The 22,811-nt window shown below is 41.5% G+C and overlaps 1 protein-coding gene and 1 long non-coding RNA gene across 4 annotated transcripts in view; one reads left to right on the top strand and one right to left on the bottom strand.

Moving 5' to 3' along the window:
* Positions 1-22,811, top strand: part of usp2a (ubiquitin specific peptidase 2a) — a 51,249-nt gene that overhangs the window by 5,084 nt on the left and 23,354 nt on the right. For all 3 annotated transcript variants that reach the window (XM_084350918.1, XM_084350916.1, XM_084350917.1), the window contains exons 2-3: positions 266-387; positions 16,117-16,921. In XM_084350918.1, the coding sequence (XP_084207044.1) occupies positions 16,175-16,921 (747 nt within the window). In that variant the 5' untranslated portion in view covers positions 266-387; positions 16,117-16,174. The remainder of the gene's footprint in view (positions 1-265; positions 388-16,116; positions 16,922-22,811) is intronic.
* On the bottom strand, positions 4,089-6,546 carry LOC311256052. The gene is made up of 3 exons (XR_014622436.1): positions 6,509-6,546; positions 6,117-6,402; positions 4,089-5,758 (listed from the first exon to the last, which is right to left on the bottom strand). It is a non-coding gene; the product is annotated as an uncharacterized lncRNA (long non-coding RNA).

Here is a 22,811-nt window from a genome sequence, read left to right as displayed (position 1 = left end):
GTGTTGATGTAATCTGCTATGTTTGTCAATTTGTAGGCCTACAGGCGATATATTTCTTCTTCTCCAGCCTCTGTCCCACTCAGATCGCTCGATAGTGTTTGACAGCATATAATCTGGTGATACTGTATGTATTCGCCTGTTTCAGATTACACTTACTTAAATGAAATTCCCAGTCAACAGGAAAGTTTTTAATGTTGCTGTTTGACTGTTTTGTCCTTTGTATTGAATGTTATATGTCATGTGACATGTCTGTGTGTTTCCACAGGAGTGATTAGTGTCACAGAGCCTGTGTGTGTGTGTACACTGTGGGGTAGCAACAGTAGAATGAGCTGCCCCAGAGCCATCACAGTCTGTGGCGACTGACACACACCGCTGCAAATACAGCAGGTAGGCAGCTAACTACTTCACACACACACACACACACACAAACACACACACAAACACGCACACACACACAGACGCTGACCCAGTTGACAGTGTGAAGTCTTAAGTATCCTCAAGTACATGGAGTTCATATCGCATTCCGGTTTGACGTCACAGATTGCATGGTTCTGACGTATTATGGCAGAGTTGACTCGTCCCTTTGTGAGAGAGAATCAGAAAAAGTTTCACAGTTAAGTTATGTGTTGTTTTATCAGCTTAGCAATGACTCACAGTAATGACTAAACTGGAAAGGTGATGCTGCACGTCAGTTCCTTCTCAGTTTACAGCAGGACTGCCATGTAGACCTACAGGCTGTGACACTAATAGGGTATTTTGATTGCAGTGTACACTGTTGAGAGGTTTTGATGATGCTAATACCATAAAAAATAGTGTGAAAACAACATTCAACACACGCATTATCAGCACATATGCACTGCATTACAAAACTGCCATGCAATGCATCTGTAATACTGTATAAAGCAAAGATGGTTACATATTCAGATTTTCAATGGAGACCAGTTTATCTAGTATACGTAAAAAATATAATCAAGAGAAAGCCAGAAAAAACAAATAGGTTTTGATGAGGTTTTGAAGATGTGCCCTGATTTGACTTCTCTGAGTCTATTGGAGGCTGGTTGAGATTTGAGAAGGAACAACAGCAAGAGCACAATCACGTTAGTTTTCAGCCTTGACCCTGGGACAGCCAGAAGTCCCTGCTCTGATGATCTGGAGCTCCTCCTTCCTTTTACATACAGACCATGTTGTGTCAGAAGTCACATTTTAAAGTTAATCCTAAAAGTGAGCCAGTGGAGAAGAGCTAAAACCAGTGTAATGAGTGATCTATGGTTAGTTTTTGATAAAAGTCTCACTGCAGAGTTCAGGACCAGCTGGAGTTGACATATGATTTTCTGAGGCAGGCAAAGACAAAACGTTACAATAATTGTGCGTAACAGTATTGGATAGAGCTAGACCCAGGCCAGGCCGATATATCAGCTGATATCAGTTTATAATTGAATAATCCAATCGAATGCTAAAATCACCAATTTTTTTCTTTTTTTTTTTTTATAAAATGTTTTGGTTCGGGTCAAGGCCCACCTCCAGTCAGTTTTTCTTCCTATTAAAGTCAAGGTTCTCTCTTGAACAGAGAATGGGGGTGTGGTTAATAGCCACACGTAACCCGTTACCATCGCAACTAGAATTCTAGCAAGATCAACATCACTAGCATGGACAGCATTAGCATGGAAAAGCAATAGCCTGAATATAAGCAGGGATAGTGCTAGCTGACACTCGGACAGAAGTACTTCTTGGGTATTGACGAGCTGCAGAGTTTATTCATGGTCAAACTGTAACTTTAATTTAACTTGCTAAACTCTGCCTCTGCTTCAGTCACTAGCACTGGTCTGCTCTGACAGCAACCACCTGAGCTATCTCTCCTTCTCTTGCTCAACCACTCACACACTACACACTGCCCTGTTTCTTAAAGGAGCCATGCCCCTCTTATAAGCCAAGCTTGGAGGATGGCATAAGACTCCACCATAGTCATACTTCATTTTTCCATTTTAAAACCAGCTAAAAATTTTTTAATTTTTTTTAAAACTTTGAGCACAAAATTAAGTTATTTCTCAAAAAAAATAATGGCATACAGTGTGGCTCATCAACATTGCCAAGAAAGAACTAAAAAAAATTACATACCATAAAAATGTTAAAATACACTGGAGGGGGGCTTTAATTATTACTTAGCAAGAAAGGTATTAGTTTATAGTTTGTTGGTATTGTGCGACTGCCCTCTAGTTGACAGAATGTATAATAGTGTATAGTTACATAGAAAATAGGATAAATTTGAGAATAAGAAATCTAATATAATTTGAATATTAAAAATAAGAAGTGAGTGATATCATTATCTGATTTTTGCCCTAAAAAAATGCAGCATCTCTTGGGCTTTAGTATCTATATCAATAAAAAGAATTTGTTTTTTTACTGTTAAGTTGTAGTCTGTTGTCTGTTTCAGTCCATGTACTCAAGTACTGTTTTTCATGAACAGTTACTCGAGTAGAGGTAAAAGTTATACTGTTATACACTATTATAAAAAAAACATTTCTGGTGATGTTCTTGTTCTTCCGCTCTTGTGTCCTATTTTATATAATGATTTGGCAAATAAATCTGCAAATCTTGTGTATAAAAGACCATGTCTGTTAAGTCAAAAGGGAAATATAAAGAGTGTCCACATGTAACAGTGTCCTTAAAGTTCAATCATTCCAGTATAGATGTCTCAGTTTCCATCATAATCAGGTGTGAGCCCCCAATCACATGAGGACAATAAGCATACAGGTGTGGTCAAATTAGTTATATAGGTTAATTGGGAGATAATGCTGTGCCTGCGATGTGTCATCACTGTGTATTAAATAGAGGTGTGTTCACTTCTTTACTTAGACCTGAAGAAGACCACCTGTGGTTAAATCAGTCTCGTCTACATTCGTTTGCATAATTTGGTCACTACTTTTCTGTCTCTTTTCATCAGGTTACACCAATAAGCATGACAAGTTAAATGCATGGCACCCGGTGCTCTAACACCGTTTGCTTGAATATTTACATTAGGGCAGAAAGCAGGAACAGTAGCAGTAGTTTTGAAGCATGTTATACTATGTGTATATATTATCAAACCTATTACCACAAAAAATACACATACAGCTCTCTGTCAGCGATGGGTTCTCATATGTTCTATTAATTTCATACCAACACTATGCACTGTTAATTCATCCAGAAATATTGGCGGTTAGCACGATTTGAAATCCATACTAGTGCTGCTTTGCACAGAGACGTGGAACTGTGGCTGTGGTAGGATCAATAACAGAGCACCAGCAGACCTGGGACCAGCTAACCACCTGCTTCTTAACAGAATGTGCATGAATGCATTAAATACCAAATAAAAGTAGCGCCATTAGTAGTGACAGGCCAGCACAAATATACCGGAGTAAAAGTAACGATTTTTCTCAAAAATCCTACTTAAGTAAGAGCTAAAGCATGCTGCATTTAAACTACTCCAAAAAGTACAATATACCCCAAAAAGTTACTCAAGTATGTATAAAGGAGTAAACGGAAATTGTTGCGTCTTAGCTCTGCTTACGTCTTTGTTTGGTCTTTGTGTATAGATAGGAAGCATGTGTTGAAAATTGAAATTGTTCCATCATTTTCAATTAATTTTTTTTACCTCTAGTCGCTTTAAGCCACCTCTGTGTATCTAATGCGTCTCTCAGTGGAATGGCAGAGATTGATAGGTGTTTCAAATAATCCCAGTATCTAATTTACCAAATGATTAGGTGACAATGAATACAGAATTATGCCAGTCAGCTGCAGAGGCTAGAACATCAATCACTGTACCCTAGACTCAGTCCTCTCTGAGGTTACTACTGCTCTTATGGCCTCTCCTGTGAGTCGGCAACATGGTGGTAATGATAAATGCTAACTGGCTGCTCCTCTCCAGGTTTTAATACTGTAGAAACTTGGATGTGTAGTAAATAATGGTATCAAGAGTAGTTCTTCAGGGAATTGTGCATTGTATTGAATCTGAATTTATTCTTGTAGCAGAAAATTCAGTTGAAACATAAAAAGAAGAGTCTTTGAGGGTTTTGAATGGCGTCTTACCAGTAGCTAGGGAAGGTTGGAGAAGGTCCAACTATGGCATGTCAGAAGGACCATGTAGTCAAGCCTAGTTTTAATACAAAAGAGCCTGGCAACTAGGTGTGACGGGCAGAAAGGGAGGGCAGAGGCGTCAGTGTGGCCCTCACAGACATCAGCAGTCTCTTATCTGCTCACATTTCAGGGTATTTATAGCTGCCTGTAAGACCAGGCCAAACCCAGCACAGCTCAGAGATCTCCTAATTGCCCCCATGTTCATTCCTGACATTATTACCTTTACGAACACAACTCTCTCTATAAAAACCAGTAAAACCAATGAAGAAGAGGAGACCGGAACTTTCTCTGCAAAGATACTACGTTCCTGCAGTAGCGGAGGCTGCACTTTCAGACCGCATAATTGTTTTTGTGCCTCACAACCCCCGCAAAATGACTCATTATACTGTCAGACTTTGTGGCATTCGGTCCAATAAAATTTGGAACGTCTAGAAGAGCCGCCCGATAAAATTATTTTATCACCATTCAAGTTAGCTGGGCGCTAAACTGGAAGTTAGCCGGCTCGATCCCTGGCTGTGGTCGCGTTTATTTTTGCCATGTGATAGGCTGTTCGATCTGTCCGTAGAGTAAAAATGTACGAGGCTGTGGATCGGGTGGGACAGGTGGGACTCATAAAAAGTACCATCCTGATCAATAATGGTGGAATGAGAGGGGAGAATATAAATGACATTACCTGCAGTGATCCTTTAGCAGCAGAAACGATAAATGTCTAGCATGCACATTTGCGCACATGGAACAGCTGATAAACTTCCTTGTTTAAATGTACCGACTGGCCGACAGGATCGAATAATATTTCATGTTAATGTACTGTGTTCTTCTACACATCAAAAAGGTCACACACACTGTCCAGATTCATACAGTAAAATAGTTTGGCATAAAGCAACTGCCCTGATAATTCCTGGGATCCCGTCGAAACATATGTATTTCAGAAGCTAAAAGTTTAATACTGTTTCCTTTGGAGAGTTTATAACTACAGCCTTCAGTTTTCTTGATTAAATGTGCCATGATATTTATTACAGTGACATGTTTAAAATAACTGCAAGCAGCCTCTCATAATAAAATCAGAGCGTATGCGTGTGTGTAGGCGCATCTGAATAATGCGTCCTTTAAATAGCAGGAAACAGACTGCTCTTTTGACTTCAGACCAGCTTTTTCTTGGTCTATGCCACTGTCACTTTCTGCTGCCTCAAGATAGCAATCCGCAATCAGTGCGCCTGACCATACCTTACTTTAAGACCAACACACCCAGGGGCACTACAATGGGCACAAGTAAATTTGCAATTTACACAACGTGGGCATGACAACTGCGTTGGTCTGAAACTAGCAATGACACTTGGCCTGCACTGTGCGCCAATTTGCAACCAAGCATAAGATAGAGCCCGAGAATTGTGATAATGTCAGAGTCGATGAAGTTGTCGTCAGCACCAGAGCCAATGAGAACTTGGAGGGGTAATGAGTGTTGTGGCCACAAGAGGGAGCTCTGCAGTTGAGTCCTCATAGAGGGAGAAGGTGAGCTGGTGGTCTGGCTCCTCAACGTTACCAGACTCGCCACAGTAGAAATCGAAATCTTCTTTGTCTTTCCAAGGGAGTTAATCTTATATGGCCCAACTGCACGGGTTCCTCAGGAGAGGGGAGAGATGGCGCTCTGGTAGGAGAATCAAAAGGTGGAGAGTCAGGAGGATCTTTGAGCTAGAGTGAAAAATATGGGGGGGCTCCTTTACTAGCCTTCTCCATACGTCTCTCACACAATCTGTTGTTGAGGCGGATGGCTAACGCAATGAGACTCTCCAGAGAAGTTGTCTCATCCCTAGCAGCTAGCTCATCTTAATGCTATCTGTTAACCGCTGAATGAACACCCCCTGCAGTGACATATCATCCCACCCGGAGTGAGAGAAGTCGCTTAGCTGTCATAACAAAAGCAATTTTATCTATATCAGAGACATAGGTGATAGGCTGCTGATCAGAAAATCGTGAGCATTGGTGAATAAACTGTCCACATTTACCTAACCCTCCTGAGTACCTGGCAGGGATGGGGATAAATGGTTAACAAGGGAGACTGTGGAAAGCCACTGGAGCGGGAACCGTCGATTAGGCAGGTGGTGAAGAGCTGGGACCAGGGGATACGGAGGATAGTTGTGTGGCCACCTGATCCATGCGGCTGCCGAGCTGAGACACACTGGTAGTAGTCTACTGAGTGGTCTCACTGGGTTACAAGGACGTAGCAGGCAGCGCAGGTGAGCTGGAGAAGACAATTCAGCTGATGGCTGAGCAGAGAGACACCAGAGAAATCTGCACATGAGGCAAACACAAACAGCGTCAAACAAAGACATCCATAAAGCAAACTGGAGATCAAAAACACGAGATAAGTCACAAGGAAAGAGTGCCGGAGAATCACCGGTAGAGATGGAACAATCTGGCACCATAGTGAAGTGGAGACCAGGGTTATGTAGTGGCTGTTGATGAGTATGATGAAACTCAGGTGCGTCTCTTTGCTGCAGCAGCAAACCACGCCCACAAGCACACACACTGGGAAGGAGCGGTTGAGGGAAAAGGAGAGGGGAAACAAAAAGGAAACAAAATCAAAATCAAACAAGGCTGACACTGCCAACACCGTGATATTAACCAAGTAACCAAGTAGATGGTGCGCCATCTGTCGCCAGGCTGACATCACGAGCCCAGTCCACACCGACCCAGTCCAGCACTCTGACGAGAGCTGAAAATGTCATTAACTGTTGAAGTGTTGGTCAATATGGATGAATATGGCTGGCTGAGCAGCATCTGTAATGTCCATGCTCTCATCAATTGCAACCGAAAATGCAACAAATTACTTTACTTTTCTGCCAGTGTCAGTCTGATGTTGGCAAAAGCCTGCCACTTCTCGGGACACACAATTTCTGCCGCCTGCATCACGCATTTCTTCACAAACTCACTATCTGAATAGGGCTTTGAAGCTGATGCTACTTCGTTAGCAATAAGGTAGCTAGCTTTCACAGCTATGTCGCTCACCTCTCGACTATGAATAAAAATAGACTGCTGTTTCTTCAAGCAAGTTACTTACGGTATCCTTGATAAATAGCAGCTACTATGCTCAGACGAGGGCTTGAAAATTGTTTCTATTTTTTCATTCTTACTTTATCGATGGTGATATGTTGTGGTTTCTTTCTTGTGACAAATGTACGCTAAGTCGCTTTGGACAAAAGTGTCGGAAAAAAACAAATACATTCTTTGTAGGCTAGTGCGTGATGCAGGGGTTTTCTACCGGGAAGTTATTGTAAAAAAAACATTTTGATTGGTTCAAGTGCATCTTTGAAATCAAAAGAAAGTGACATCATCAGTGGCTCATCAGTGAGCTTTGGTACTGCTGGTGATTGACTGTGTTCCACCAGCTTGAATTGTTGGTGTAACCAAAAGGTTTCCTGAAATCTGCTCAGTAAGTGAAACCTCATCCCTTGAGCTCCTGACCTAAGTGTTGTCAGCAGTCAGCTGCCAAAATCTTCTCTTCCACTGTGCTAATGTGGTCTGTTGACCGATCTCTTATGTTGGGACATCACCACATGATCTAAACGCTAGAGAGGCTTGCATGTAAAACCAAAAGCCAACATCCAACCTCCACGCACTAGTAAAGCTTGCCAACAATGGAAATGTGCGCACCAGTGGCCACACCAGTGGCCCAGTAAGTCACACCTGGTTGTTACATTTCTCCAGATTCAAAACTTCCCCCTCCCATTTGCTGAAAGCACACCTGTCATTCCAGCGGAACAGCCATGATATCAGGAAAGCTAAGTACCACTGTGCACTGCAGTCCCATATAATGTGCTGCTGGATGCACCAGCTTTCTGCTGTGCAGCAGATACTAGGGAGCACCCAAACGTTTGGATTTTACCTTCGCCTAGGCCATAATCTTCAACCTGCTGGACCAGCAACAGACTGCTTCATGTTTGCTAAACACACTCCAGATCCAGAGGAGATGCTGTGCACTCCGGCCTCTCATCCGAGCAGAAAACGGGGCCAGAGAAACAGGCCGCTGTCAAGCCCTGCTTTCTTTGCCCTGCTTTCTTTGCCCTTGTCAACTTGGTTGTTTCCTCCGCCATGATGGCAAGAACAGCCAATATCAGCCCTCTAATAGGCTGCTACTCTATGCCACTCATCCAAGCTGAGGAATGATCTGGATTAACGAGGCAGATGGACACACGCTATCAGTGTCTGGGCAGGTACTGGTTATTGATAGCGTGTATTGTATCCTTTTAAGCTGCATTTGTGAGTTTTTTGGACCGATTTGCTGTTGTCTTAAACTGTAAAACATTGTGATTGCTGTTTGCCTTTGTGTTCATCACAAGCTGATTTGAGCTTCCCCACATTGTGGAAGTATTAGCTTTGCTGCTGTGTGAGCACAAAATAAGCCACATTTCAATCAACAAACAATGACCAGTGGAAGGTAGGGATGCAGCGATACAGTTTGCCCACAGTTCGATACGTACCTCGTTATTTTAGATCACAGTTTTAGTTCAGTTCAGTACACATTTTTTGTGAGGAGAAAAAAAAGCTACATTATTCTACCCAAAATTCTCTCTTACTTTAGCTTATTAGCAACAACAAAAAGCGTTTTACATTTCTGGTGTATTGTATAATGTCAAATCAATAATATAAACACTTTCAAATGTAAAAAATGCCACAAGTGCCTCTTGGCCTCGACTGCTGGTATAATGAAAAGAAAAATAATTATCAACTGTCCGTGGTGAGCACAAAGACTCTGTGTTTAAGCAAATTCATCTTCTATGACTTTGCATGTCTTTTCATAGAGATTTGGAATAACTGCTGAAAAAGTAAAAGAGGGCACAATGTAAGGTGATTGTTGATGTAATTGTTCTCCTTAGTTGACAAAAACTGACATCTCTCACCACCGAAAAGAGCTCTTTAGCAATGAATGCCCCCACTGCACTGGTGATTATTTGTGTGTATTTGAGCTGGTAAGATAGGTTTGTTTGAGGTCATAAGAGAGACTGTCGTTTCACTGATGGCGCTACCTGCTCGGCTGTACTGCTTCCACACAGCGATATTGTTGGGTGGTGGCGGGGCAGATGCGTGCTCATGTTTGTGGGTTTCCACTGGTATAGGCAACACGAGTCAAGCAGTGATTGCAGACAGTAACTTTTCTGTCCACTGTTTTTGTTCCCTCAACCCATGTGGTCCTCACCATGTCTAATTATTGTCCAGGTGACACAATTTCAAGTCAGATATGACATTCTATGACTTCACCCTGACTGTGGCTAAGCGGAGGGTGGCCTTCATCAAGGTAAAGAGGGAGCTACGTCTGTGTGCTTACGTCAAATTCAGCCTCCGGTACCTGGTTACGCTACACATCACCATGCCGAGCGACCAGTCCCAGAGGTTTGAAGACCCCGACCAGGCATTTGAGTTTGTGAACAAGAAGCTTAAAAAATCTACGGCTATGGAGGGAGATATTTGGTTATAAAAGTATCTAGTTATTAAATAAATCTATGGTTCGGCCATTGTTTAGTTCACGTCTCGCGGTTGCGGTCGAGAACTAGATGACCTACCCCATTGGAGGGGGAGGATTGCTAACTACAATCACACACACACACAAACACACACACACACACAAACATATTGTACAGAGAAGTTTTCTGTGATTATTTGTGCTTGTGTATTGTGTCAACAGCTGGTTGTGACAGTCAGTGCTCACATTCATTTCTTTCACTTTTCCTTTTAATGTTAAATGTCATAAATATGTACATGTACAAGTGAACTCCTCTTTTTGAGACTGTTTTCCAATTGTTAGGTAGTTAGTGTTTGTTAGTTATTGGTCCCTGATTCTTGATATTAGTCATTTTTGTCAAACTTTTTAATAATTACTATAAGTAATTATTAATTGCCTATAACCAAACCTGCTCTTACCAGTGTGCCCAACACATAATACAGATTAAGCATCAGCTTGGCAGACCAACCAGCTCATTCATAGTAGCAGAATGTTGGATTTTCACATGCTTTCATGCTTTTACCCTGTATTTCCTCTGACCTCAAATATTTAATTCTATCTTTCTATTTTCCAGCAGCTTTTAATTTCCTTGATGTATTTTGAAGGAAAGAAAGGAATATGGAGCATTAAGTGCAGCCACTCATCTGTGGCTCTGAAATATAGTGTGTAAATTATCTATGGAGTATGCCCTGCTGCTACTTTTAAGTCCTTTATGCGTTGGTAGCAAGCAAACAAAGGCAGCTTGTTGCCACGGTAGCTATGGTAACTACTGTTTAGCACAACCTCAGGGGAGGCCGAAAATGCAGAGCAGCCAGAGTACGCTTGTGAATGTGTTTGTGGCGCACGCTCGTTTCTGTGTGTGTGTTGTTTCCCTGGAGACGTCTCCTCTCAGAAGTGATATCCATAGTTTGCCATCATCTTATCAATCCTGTGTGTCCATGCTGTGTGGTGTTACTCCCACGATGTGACTTGCTGCTTGGACTTCACTCTTAGCAGCTTGCCCAGCAGGCTAGCCTGAGCTTGTTTCACTCAGCTGCTCTTGGTCTTGACTGTGACACAACTGTGGGAATACAGAGAGGTGCATGCATGAGGCACTAAGGATAAGGTTTAACCAAGATGCTTTGTTTAGCCAACATGGTGCAGTCATGGGTTCAAAGCAGCAGCCTACCCTTGTTTGAGGGCTGTATAGCTCCAAAATATCACAGAACCCACACTTCAGTGGGTCTCACTGACAGTTTTGTCAAAGAACGCACAAGTCATGGTGCTGCGGATCATCCGGGACCCTTTTCACTCACATTTTGTTCTCCCTATGTTTACATAAGGATATAATGGTCTTACCGACTGCAGTCATGTAAATCAGTGGAATCTGCAGTGATGAATAAGTTCTGCCTTAATCAAAGTCGGGTTCAAACTTTGAGTAATAACCGGGTCAAATTACCAGAGCATGTACACTGATATAAATTAATTTGCATAGGAATTTTGGATTGAGGCAGAGCAGTCTAATTTTGAGCCAATTCAAATACATAAATGCACTTTTTTATAATACAGAACAAACCCAGAGACAGACGCAGGCATGAGTAAGACTTTTTTCTTTCATTTGTGATCAGTGATCAACTTTCAAATTAATGCAGGGAACCAGCTTTGAAAGTAGTATCCAGTTACCCTTAATACTTACATTTAGGGATGGACCAATTATTGGCCTTGTCTATTATCAAGGCAGGTATTCAGCATATTTCAGATTATCGCTAATCGGGTTTTTGTGTCTGATTGCAGAGAAAATTAATTAATTTTAAAATTCACTTTGGCTCTGATGTAGTATCCTCCCTCTTTCTGTGGTCACGTTTGGTGGTCTCACTGAGTGTCCCTCCCACAACACTATCCGACTGGTTGCACATCACAAGTATTAGCCAGTGAACAGTGAATAATCTATATCTGCTAAGTAACTAGTTACTAAAGTTTTCAAATAAATATAGTTGAGTGGAAGTTTAAAGAAGCAGAATTGGGAAATACTACAGTAAAAATTGTACTTAAGTACAGCACTTGAGGAAACTGTAGTTAGTTATATTCCATCATTGGTTATTCTATATTTTGACGCTAAGATTTTTATTTTTACAGCAAATGTATATCGGTTCCAAATATTGGTTATCAGTCTCCTTGATTTCAAATCATCTGTATCGGCCCTGAAATTGCTCTCTCCTTTATGGTTTTGGCAGATTTTGAGGGTGTAGTTACCCTTAAATAGCCAATAAGTAAGCCAATCTGCTCATCAGGATCAGATTTTACTTAAATTTGCTAAATATACACCCTGCAGTCATCTGATTTCAATTGAAATATTGCTAAATCCTTTTTGGTGCTATGCATATGTGACATCGCCTTTTTCCAGCTCCCGCTTTCTGTCATATAAGATAATTACAACTGTTTTAATGCTGGAAGAAAATGTTTTTTGTGTGTTGAACCACATCACTCACAGTCACATTACTCATAGAACTCAAGGCTTTTAAAGAAGACATATTATGCTCATTTTCAGGTTCATAATTTCATTTTGGGTTACTACTAGGAGCAGTGTTTTTTGTAGGAGAGAGGAGCTTCCATTGACTGGACTTTGGACTTTTTAACTTTCAAGACCTTTTATATGCTCATGAACCTACATAACACACTAAGGAAGGGAAAGACAATGAAAGCATATTAGGTCTCCTTTAACACAACATGACCATCACTGGTCATTGTGATGTTTCACCACTGCAAATTTGGTTTTTAAATGAGTTCAGTTCAGTAAAAAGAAGGCCTTTACTTGCACTGTTACAAGGGGAAATATCTTAGCAACCATTCTAGCTGCTACAGAGCTACTGCATCAGGGTTGTTTCTGTATATTCTGTACTATTTTAGTAAGTTTGTAACCATACTGTTAGGATTTATGGTTCAGGATTTGTTCATTCATGTACAGATCACCTTTAGAGAAGTATGTTTAGGGCTGTTTTGTCTTGTATGACAGGTCACATAAGCTGTCACACTAGTTGTTTATCCCACTTCAGTTCAGCTGCTTGCCGGATTACCCAAACTTGGTAAATGTCTGGCTCCTCAAAAGTGGTGGTGAAGATAAAATCCACATCCAGGCATACTCCTGTTAGAAAACTATGGGTGATGTCAGAGACAGTGTTCATGTTTTACTGTTGCCATGTGCCTTACAGTGCCAAAACCTAAAAAACCCTCCCACACCCACCACTGCCAAATTATAGAAACAAGCCTCATACATCGACCGAGCCTGCCTTTAGCTGGCTGACTTAAAGTGAGGCCAGCTTCTTGGTGCTGTTGTCCTGGCTGGCTTAGCAGTACTCAACTGACTGACCACGGCCGCCTGCTTGCCTGCCTCTGTGTATTTTGGCTAACAGTGTGTGTTGGCCTATCTCCAGCACGCTGCTTGTCTGCCTACTCCAGATCCATAAGCTGAATTATTGATAGACCTGTGGTCAGAGAGAGAGAGGCAGAGGGAGAAAGCGATAGAGAGGCAGAGGGAGGGGAAATTACACTGAGGAGAAGTAGGTGCACTTGAAGAGAAGGCAGGGTGCCGATGAGGAAGAGAGAGGGTAAGAAAGGATAGGGAGCAGTAAGAGAAAGAGAGAGAGATTAAAGAAATAGGAGCCTCTCTCACTAAACTCAACACGGATGAGCAACACCAGATACTTTTATTTATTCAGATGCTGCTGTGCATGTGAACAAGAGCCTCTCTCTGCTTCGGCCGCCACAGGGACACACTGTGCTGCCTGCCTGGCTTTACCTCCGACACCCAACTGGACTATCCCATAATAGCTGTTGGACCCTCACACTATACCGAGGGCTGGAGGAGGGGTGGGCTGGAGGCCTGCAAGAGAGAGGATTAGCAATTTGAGATGTCAAAATAGTTTGGAGAGATTATTTTCCATATTTCCATTTTTCAGTCGGTTTTCTCAGTGAGTGGGTTTTAAAGCCCAGTGCAAGATGATGTGCCTTCCTTGAGCATTAGATCATGCCTCAATAGTGTACCAGCAAGTATGCTAGCCAGTGCTAATTGTGCCACTCCAGAACTGTCTCTGCTGGATTGTATATCACGCTCCTCAGACTTGCACGATGTCAGCTCATGGTATAGTATCCATGTTGTAGGTGTCTCTCTGTGTTGCTTGGAGACCTCAGGTCTGGGTAACAAACTTGTGCACAATAAAAGCCTGTAGACATGCAGCATACTCCTTGACATACAGTATGATTAAAGGATAAGCTTACCAAAATATTAAAATTAAGTCATTACCTACTCACCCTAATGCTCATGGAAAGACACTATTTAGTCCCTATATTTAAAACTCAAAAGAGCTTGTGCACCTACTTCAGAGACCTTAAGCTTCACAGCTTTTTCGCTTTAGAAAGGGTGTAAATGAGGCATTTTCAAATATTTTTTGTTGTTGTTACTGTTTTTATGTTTTCAAACAAGTCCCCTGCTACTTCAGGTGTTTAGGAGAATGCTTCAAGCTGTTGAAATTAACAATCAACTATCAGAATATGTAAGGTGATAGGATACATACACACACATAGCATTGTATGAAGTGTATATTCAACTTAAAAACATTGCATTTCACCCAGAGACATAACAAGGAAAGTATGTAACGATATACCGAATTTCACGATATATTTCTCGCCCATAAAAAATGCTGCGATACTGTCGTGGGACTGTGGCGATATCTACCAACCTATCATGTGGCTATTTTGTTCGTGCAGCTCATGGATCTAACAAGGGAAAAAAAGTATGAAAGCATTCTATTATCTGCCCTTGTCACTGTATTTCTCTGTTTGAACAGCAGAGAGAGCAATCATACAGCTCAAGAAGATAGACTGGTTCTCATAAGACCCGCCCTACTCCTCCTCGGATTGGTTGGCTTCATTGGTTGCGTTAACTATGCCTCACTTAAACTGTTTACACAAGCTCCGGTAATGTCTAAAAATAAAAATGTGTCAGTTACACTGACAGATATTTCCATGGCTCTGGTAGTCCGCTGGACAACAAGAGGGAGGAAAATTGTTGGGACCCGCAGCTGAGTGCGTGTTATCAGCTATCCTCACGTATCACACTCCCCTAGGTGCCCTGGTAGTCCCACTGCACAACCAGAGGGAGGGAGGGATTGCTATTGGCTACTGGCTGCTGTTTTGTTTTGTTATGTACACAGTAGAATCATTCATTGTCAAAAACACTTCATGGCTACTTTTTATATATGCATTGAGTATGTCAAGTAAAAAGTAAACACAAATTGTAAACAAATAAATGCTGTACACATCACATTTATTATTAAAGGACATTATTCAGGACATCTTTTTCTTTTCTTTTTTAATATCGTGATAAATATCATATCGTGGACTACATATCGTGATGATATCGTACTTTGAGCTTTCGGTATCATTACATCCCTGCAAAGAAGTGTAAGAAACATCCAAATACAAACACAAATGTGAAGAGTAAAAAGTTAAGGAACAAAACTCTGTTAAGTGAATAAGTTAAAGAAGTCCTTCATAAGGTGTCTAGGTTGTAGAAAAGTGTCATGCCACAGATGAACTGACATCCTTCCGTTGCACCTGATTCCACTCTTGCATTGATTATGTTTCGGTAGTTTTCTCTTCAAAAACATTTCCAAAACTGCATTCCACGATGTAAATCACATCATTGGTGTAACCTGGGATGATTTCATCGTTAATTTTTTGCCTCAGGATATTAAAACACTTTATTTTATTACAACTCTTACACTGGAGCACTTTTACTAGATGGGACAAAATGTTTTTGTGTTGGGGCCAGCACCATCTGTGGTCACGGGCTAGGAGCAACATTATTTGTATCAACAAACACAATTTTTTCTGCATTAAAATCTGGGTCCCTGGAGTTTTAAAGACGTTTGAACGATGAAAGTCATAGACAGCAGTGAATGTGGGAGTGTCTGTCACACTGTCCTGTCCTATAACAATACCGCTCAGAGCTGCCTGAGTGAGAAATTAATTGTGGCTTTAAAGTTAGTAAAAGTTCCATTAACTTTGCAGGCTAATGCAGTGAAGATATTTCAGATCAATTTGCACCTACCGTTGCATTATGCACAGCACAGAAATAACATCAACTTTGTTCACATTTAAAGGAGAAGTGATGTTTACTAACGTAGTGCACTGAATGGAAGCTCATGGCTGCATGAAAGGGAGAGGGAGAACACAAAATACTAGTACAATGAGTATCATTGTGGGTCAGAGTTTGGTAGTGTGTTACACAGTAAGCCTGGCATACCACTTTCGAGTTTTCTTTTTTTTAATATTATGCCACTGACTATAAAACTTTTGTTTTATAGTCAGTTATACACATTCTTGAACCACTTTGCGTCTTTAAAAGCAAATGAATGCTTAGTGAAGCAAACATAACTGATGTCCTAACTGCTGCCTACATTAAGTGAAAGTATTGATTTGATTGTTGCTGATGAACTAATACTCTTGTCTCTTTGCTGTGGCTGCAGTCGATGCAGTCTTCCAGAGACTCACCGTCCCTGTGGCTGAGAAACCAGCAGCAGCAGCATGTCCCGCGTCTCCTCCACCGCCAAGCGCTACGCTGGCCCCTCCTACACCAGCCACTACAGCTCCTACAGCTCCTCACTGACCCCGGGCCTTAGCTCCTTCACCGAGCGGGACAGGTTGTCCACCTACAAGTCCCCCACAACCTCTTCCTCAGGTTACTCCTCCACCAGCTATCTGAGCAGCTCTGCAGCCCGCAGCCGCAACTACAGCACCTCATCAGACCCCGACTGTGACCGGGGTCGAACCATCCCGCGCACAGACATCCTCGGGAGCAGCAGCAGCAGCCGCCGGAGTGAGAGCCTCAGCAGAACTCCTGTCAAGAGCTATGGAAGGTCAGGGCTGAGTGGGGGATCGGCCTACACTGGCTACAGCTCCTACTCTTCGTCCTCAACCCAGTCCAGCTACCTCTCCTCTTCACCGGTGGCCTCTAGCATCTCGCTCAACCGACGGAAATCTGTATCCCAGAGTGACTTGAGCAGGGACCTGGCCTCTCTGGGCCTCAACGACACCTCGTCCTCTTCCTCCACTCCCTCCTCCTCCTCCAGTGTCCTGCGGAGCTACCGCAGTCGAACCAGTGATGGAGCCAACTCATACAGCACTAGCTCCCGTTCGGGCTACTCAGGCCTGTTGCGGAGCTCCACCCAGGAGGCCTTCAGCATCAGCAGCAGCAGCAGCAGAGCGCTCAGCTCTTCAACATGGGAGCCAAGCAGTAACGGCCTGTCCGACTCCCCCATCAGGGACTCCATGGTAAGAGAATGTCCTCTGTTCTCACACATGCTGGCTTGAAGCTTGCTGCTTTGTGCTGGAGGATGTGCTGCTCCAGAGGGATCAATATGCAGGAGCTGAGTAAGGCTGAGTCAGAGCTGCAGTCATCACCACAGAGGCACACTTAAGTTTCACACACATGGTGAAGCCCCACAATGCTTTGTGTCTTCTGATAGTACTGTTTTTTTACCAAGTGGGGTCACTGCTGCTCAAATCAAATCTTGTCCTTGTTAACAGTTATATTCCAGACATGTTACACACGCTTGCATCCCTTTAACATATTCCTTGGTAGACTGTTGAAGCTTTTCAGTAAAACATTATTAACCTAATAAGAAACCCATCATATACAAACAATAGGTCAGTATTCTAATATACTATGTAAGTAGTTCCATGGTCACGTCACACATGAGGTTTTAGCATAGATACTACCTTTTCTAACCCAGCAATTAGCTAGCATAAACCGCTCAGAAAGAGCTACCAGGTTATGATGAACTTGGTCTTCAGACCACTAGCCTTGTCTCTGAGCTCAGTATTAATGACCTGAGCTTCCTCTATGCAGTACAAGTGACCCAATTCCCCTCAGGATTAATCCCCGATACTATACATCCACTCACTTACATGAGTGGAGGAGAGTGTGGAGATTGGGGGGAGGGTTAGGATGGATGGTAGGAAGGAGGAAGAGTGAAGGAGAGCATGTTTTGGTTAATCTTTACATGAAAGTGCATTTTCATGAATAGCTCTTATGATAAATATATTTTTTAATGAGATTCAAAAATTAGATTCAAAAAATATTTACATCAGAATACAAAATCAGGCTGATTCAGTCACAGTACTATAGCAGACTAGATATAGAATGTATACGGTTTCAAAACAGTATCTTGTGTTTTTCACTTATGCTACTGTTGAAGGCTGTCTTTAAATAGCATTGGCAAAACAAAGTAAACCCAGTTTAAACTTACAACACAAAAATAGCAGCTGCTGGTGCCACATGGTCGTGTTCATCTTGTGCCATGTTTATGAGTAAGTCAAGCTGTTTACCATAACTATCATACCTGTTTTCACAATTTCTCCTGCATGATGTTCAAATCAGATCACATGTACGAGAAAAGAACATATGATGTTAGTATTTCTATGGGTTAACTAAGATTTACAGCATTACTTTACCAACCAAGCTTAGAAGAAAACTGCAGTTGATTACAACTTGTTTTTTTGTTTGTTTGTTTGTTTTTTTGGCTCAGGCCATTGTTTGAATCAGTTGTGATTGCACTGTACTCGGCAAAAGAATTGCAGAGACAAACAGCAATTCTGAGATGATGAAACAGGTTGTAAACAGACGTTAAGATAAGTCAGATGTATTTGAAAGAGAGGAGTACAACTATTACACAAACTTTGCCATAGTTGTTCAAAGATGTACAGTATGACAGGCAACAATTAAGCTAATCAGACAAAACTGTTGGGTTGATCAATGGCATCAAGCTTAGTCCAGACTTGTTTATTACTGTCCAAACCTGTTTAGTTTTTGGGAAATATGTGTGACTTATGTGTGACGAGACAAGGGGCATTGTTGCCTCACCTTGAATTTAGAGCCAACTCTGTGCAAAGACTGACGACCTTTCACTCACACTTTTGCTCTTTGGCTCCTACAAACAGCCACAGTAAGGCCTGAGTTAAAGCTGTCTTGATTTTGCTCCAGGTTTTTCTGCTCAGGCTTTGTGTCTAGACTTTCTGTTGAGTCAACAATATTTTTAGACTGCCCAACTCTCAGTTCACCTCCTTGGTCAGACAGCTTATGGTTTGATAAAAAAACAAAACACAGTCTGGTACGATTCAGAGATTTGCCTTGTTCTTTGGCAATAATGGGCTAGACCATAATTTGATTAGGGGGCTGCTTGATTGGGTTTGTAGGTCAGTGTGTGTAATGTCTGTCAGGACAGCAGTTTTAACATTACAGTAAAGCTGTTGTCAGCAGAATTATGTACCCATTCAATGGATGCCCCAGCATCAATATTTGGATCTTGTCCTTAAATCACACATATATCTGGATAAAGAATAATGGATATTTGGCTAAGAATTTCTCTTGCAGACAGATTCTGCATTCATAATATACAGATAACTGTTTATAGAGATTAGTATTGCACTATTATATTTTACAAATAGAGCAATAGTGCTTTGAAGTCAATAACATCCACCCATCCATTTTCTAATTGTTTTTCAAGGTCAGGGTCATGGTGGCAGCAGGGTGTGCAGACAGCCAGATGTCCTTTATGACATCCCACACTTCGTCTGTAGGTCCCTAAACACGTCTATGCTAGTTAGGAAAACAACATTCACTGTGTGGTCATTTGTGCTTGGTAGAGCGCCTCAACCACCTGAAGGAATGTCTCTGATACAGTAGCTGAATCATGAGTTTCTCTCAAATATGTAGAAATATCCAACCACTTGTGTACACTGAGTCCAGCCATCAGCTTAGGACTCTCATCTCATCCACTTCGGGTCACTACCCCAAGCTCTTAACCTTCCTCAAGGGTTGATGAAGGTTTACCAATAAATCAACAACTTTGCTTTGTGAGTCAGCTTTCCCCTCCCAACCACTGTCTGCTACAATGGTTGCATTACTACAGGTGAAACCTGGATTTAGTTTTCTTTAGTGCTAGCCCTAATGAAAATAACAAGAGCATTTAAGTAGGGCTGCAACTAACGATTATTTCCATTATTGAGAAATCTACTGACTTTTTTTACGATTTGTTTAGACAAATGGAACAGAAAACAGAACATTTCCTCATGAAATGTATAAATACAGTATATATTCAAAATAGTTGAAAGCTCCAGAATAAAGCTAGTAAATGCACACTGAGTTACAATTCTTTTGCTAAGAACAATGGAAACTGTTTGAGTTTTAGTCTAGCATTTAGATCAGAGGTTGTCATACTGTGTAGGACAGTTGAAGGAGTCATAACTGACTAAATCTGAAGTTGTGAGGACAGACATAATACACTTCTTTTTTTTTTAATTCAACATGACTGAGACATCCTCAGGATCTTATATATATATATCAGCTGTCTCAATAGATACACACGTCCTATTAATGAGCCAATCAGCACCTGGTTTCATTGACTAAGAAAGTCATTTAGACGCAATAATAGCTTGTTCATCTTGCTAGCTTAATAATTTTGTAGCAGACTTCTGACTTTATCTGATATCCAGTTGTACAGTGTACAGAAGACTTCATTCTGTTCTGTAACAGTGACATTCATTCATTCATTCATTCATTCTGTCTTGAAACTCTCCCGCATGCGCTAACCCACCAGGTATGAGGTGGCGTCAGCATTAAGTATCAAGCAAGTTAAAGAACACTATCCACCTTGTAGGAATGTATAATAAAGGCCCAGATCTGCCATTGACAACAATTAATTGTTTTAATTGCCCTCTAAAGTAATCTGTTGCACCTAGGTTAAATTCGAACACTTGATTGTCAGTCTCATGTGCCTAACTTAGCTGAGGGAATAGAACAGCTATCCCTAGGCAATTGTACTCTGGCTTCTCCTAGATAACTGCTCAGACTACTTTAGTCCCATTTTATACCAGACTGCTTCACTCTTTGCATTAGATATAATTAGATATCATCAAACAAACATTGACTCTTTGCCCCCTTCTCTTACTTTGTAGTTTTCCATCTCAGGGATTTAGACATTCAGACATACAAACACACACACATGTTTAGCCTGGTGATGGAATGTGCTCCTTGGTTATTTGTTGTGTACACAGGCTTGAGCCGGGGTCATGAGATTGCTGCTGGGGACACGTTGCACTTTTTTCCCTCTATACATCCGTTCAGCTAAAATCACAAACGCTGTAAACCCACTATCTGTTTCAACCCTTTCTCTGAGGACAAGTACAGAAACGCATGTTGCATTGACTTTCATGACATTCTAAGCACATAGCAAGACTAGCACACTGTTTCTTCATAATTTTGCCAGTTTGGTATTTTGGTGAGAACTTGTGACCTGTCCAGGGTGTACCCTGCTTCTCACCCAGTGTAGGCTGGGATCTGCTCCAGGCCTCTTTGACCCTCTAATGTATAAGTGGTTATAGATAATGAATTTCATTTGATAATAATGATAAGGATTGTATTTTGTTGACCCTGAACTATACCACCTGTAAGTCAGAGGTGAGACACAGCACACACAGTTCGGAAACTACTACCACTTAAAAAATGGCTTTACTCCCAGTCAGAGATCTTGTGTATCAGTATTCAATATTGTCATCAGGTGCTTAAAGTCAACAGCCTTGTGTAACCACCAGCAGTGCAATGACATGCTACACCTTAAATTTCCTCAGTGACAAATGCTTCTGCCTCAGTCAGATTCAGTCACACTTTGGTGTATCACCTGATCATGGAATCAAAAGACAGTGATGCAAAACCTGTCTGTATTCCAGATTTGCTTGCAGGTGCTCTAGCAATCAACACGATGTATTTAGAGAGAGAAAGATGAGTTTGTTCTAGCGCTGAGAGGGAAACCATGTTAACAACTGTGACTCTTTTTTAAGTTGATGTTGATGATAGTTTTCACTAATGGCAACATTATTCCAGGTCTCTTCAGCTGTTACTCTATCATTTCTCCATGTTCTTTACAACTCATGTGAGCTAACCATTGAAGAATATATAAATACTCAGCCTAAAAGCTGCTCCATTCATATTCAGTGGGTCAAATGGAAAACAATTATCACACAAGTTTCCCACCAGCTTCTCAAAGCATTTCGGCTCATTTTTCTGGTTTTCCTGCCTGCAACTTTAATCTTTTGGTTCAGGCTCACCGCTCTCGTCGTTGTCTTTAACCCACCCTGTCGCAAGAATAAATGTTGGCAATGTATATTTTTTGCAAACCATGAATATGTTGAAACTTTTAATTTCTTCGTGTCATAACGTGTATATCTGGTTAGGTTAGGTTTAGGCACAAGAACTACTTAGTTAAGGTTAGGGAAACATCATGCCTTGGTTTAAAATACCTTTTGGTGGCCGCACAAGGTCCTAAAATCATTAATTATTTTTGTCACTGCAAACACAGCTGATCATTTTCCCATGTCCGTTCAATATCCAGTGGTGTCACGCTTCCAAAAGCTTAAAACACAGTCTCAAACTGTGGCCACCGGCTTGGCAGCCTTTTCGCTTAACTCCACTACCATTCCCTGCATTTCCCAATATGAAAGTCAGGTCGTACTGTGAACGTGATATGACACGTATTATAGAAATGTCAATATGGACTATAGCCTATGAAACTTATAACTGTGAATGTATCAGTGATTTGCAGAAATGTTAATCAACTTTGTTTCCTGGCAACTGGGTTGCGGTTCCAGCTGTTCCATGACTGCTGGTTGCGTTAATAAGACGCCGTGTACTAACAACTTCGCCATATTAAACTAGTACAGGTGATTATATGCTTGTTTTGTATTGTTTCTGTTTGTAAACTGTAACTAACTATGAATTATTCATAGGCAGCTAGTTATGAACCCTATGATGTTTTCCCTTTCGGTGGAGGATCATTATTGTTGCTTTTACCCTTTGACAAGTGTCACAGCACTTGGGTCGACAAACAGCCTATACTTGGGTAATCGTGGTGAAATCTAGAATTGCAGCAGTCATTCGTCTTCATCCTCTTATTGTGACAAAGTGAGACTCATTACTACTCAACGCCTATTATGTTGCTGGTGAATCACCGGAACCTCATTAAAGACCAATTTTAGTACTGCACAATCTAATTTTAGACCCACTGAGTCAGACTGTAGTAAAAGTAGCCTCCCTCCCTATTGTCAGATTCATACAGCGGTGTGCCTTCCGTGCAGCTGTTGTCATGCTGTTACAATGTATTTGGCA

This window comes from Pagrus pagrus, assembly GCF_965226575.1.
Source record: "Pagrus pagrus genome assembly, chromosome: 4".
NCBI lineage: Eukaryota > Metazoa > Chordata > Actinopteri > Spariformes > Sparidae > Pagrus > Pagrus pagrus.
This window is presented reverse-complemented; position numbering and strand designations above follow the sequence as displayed.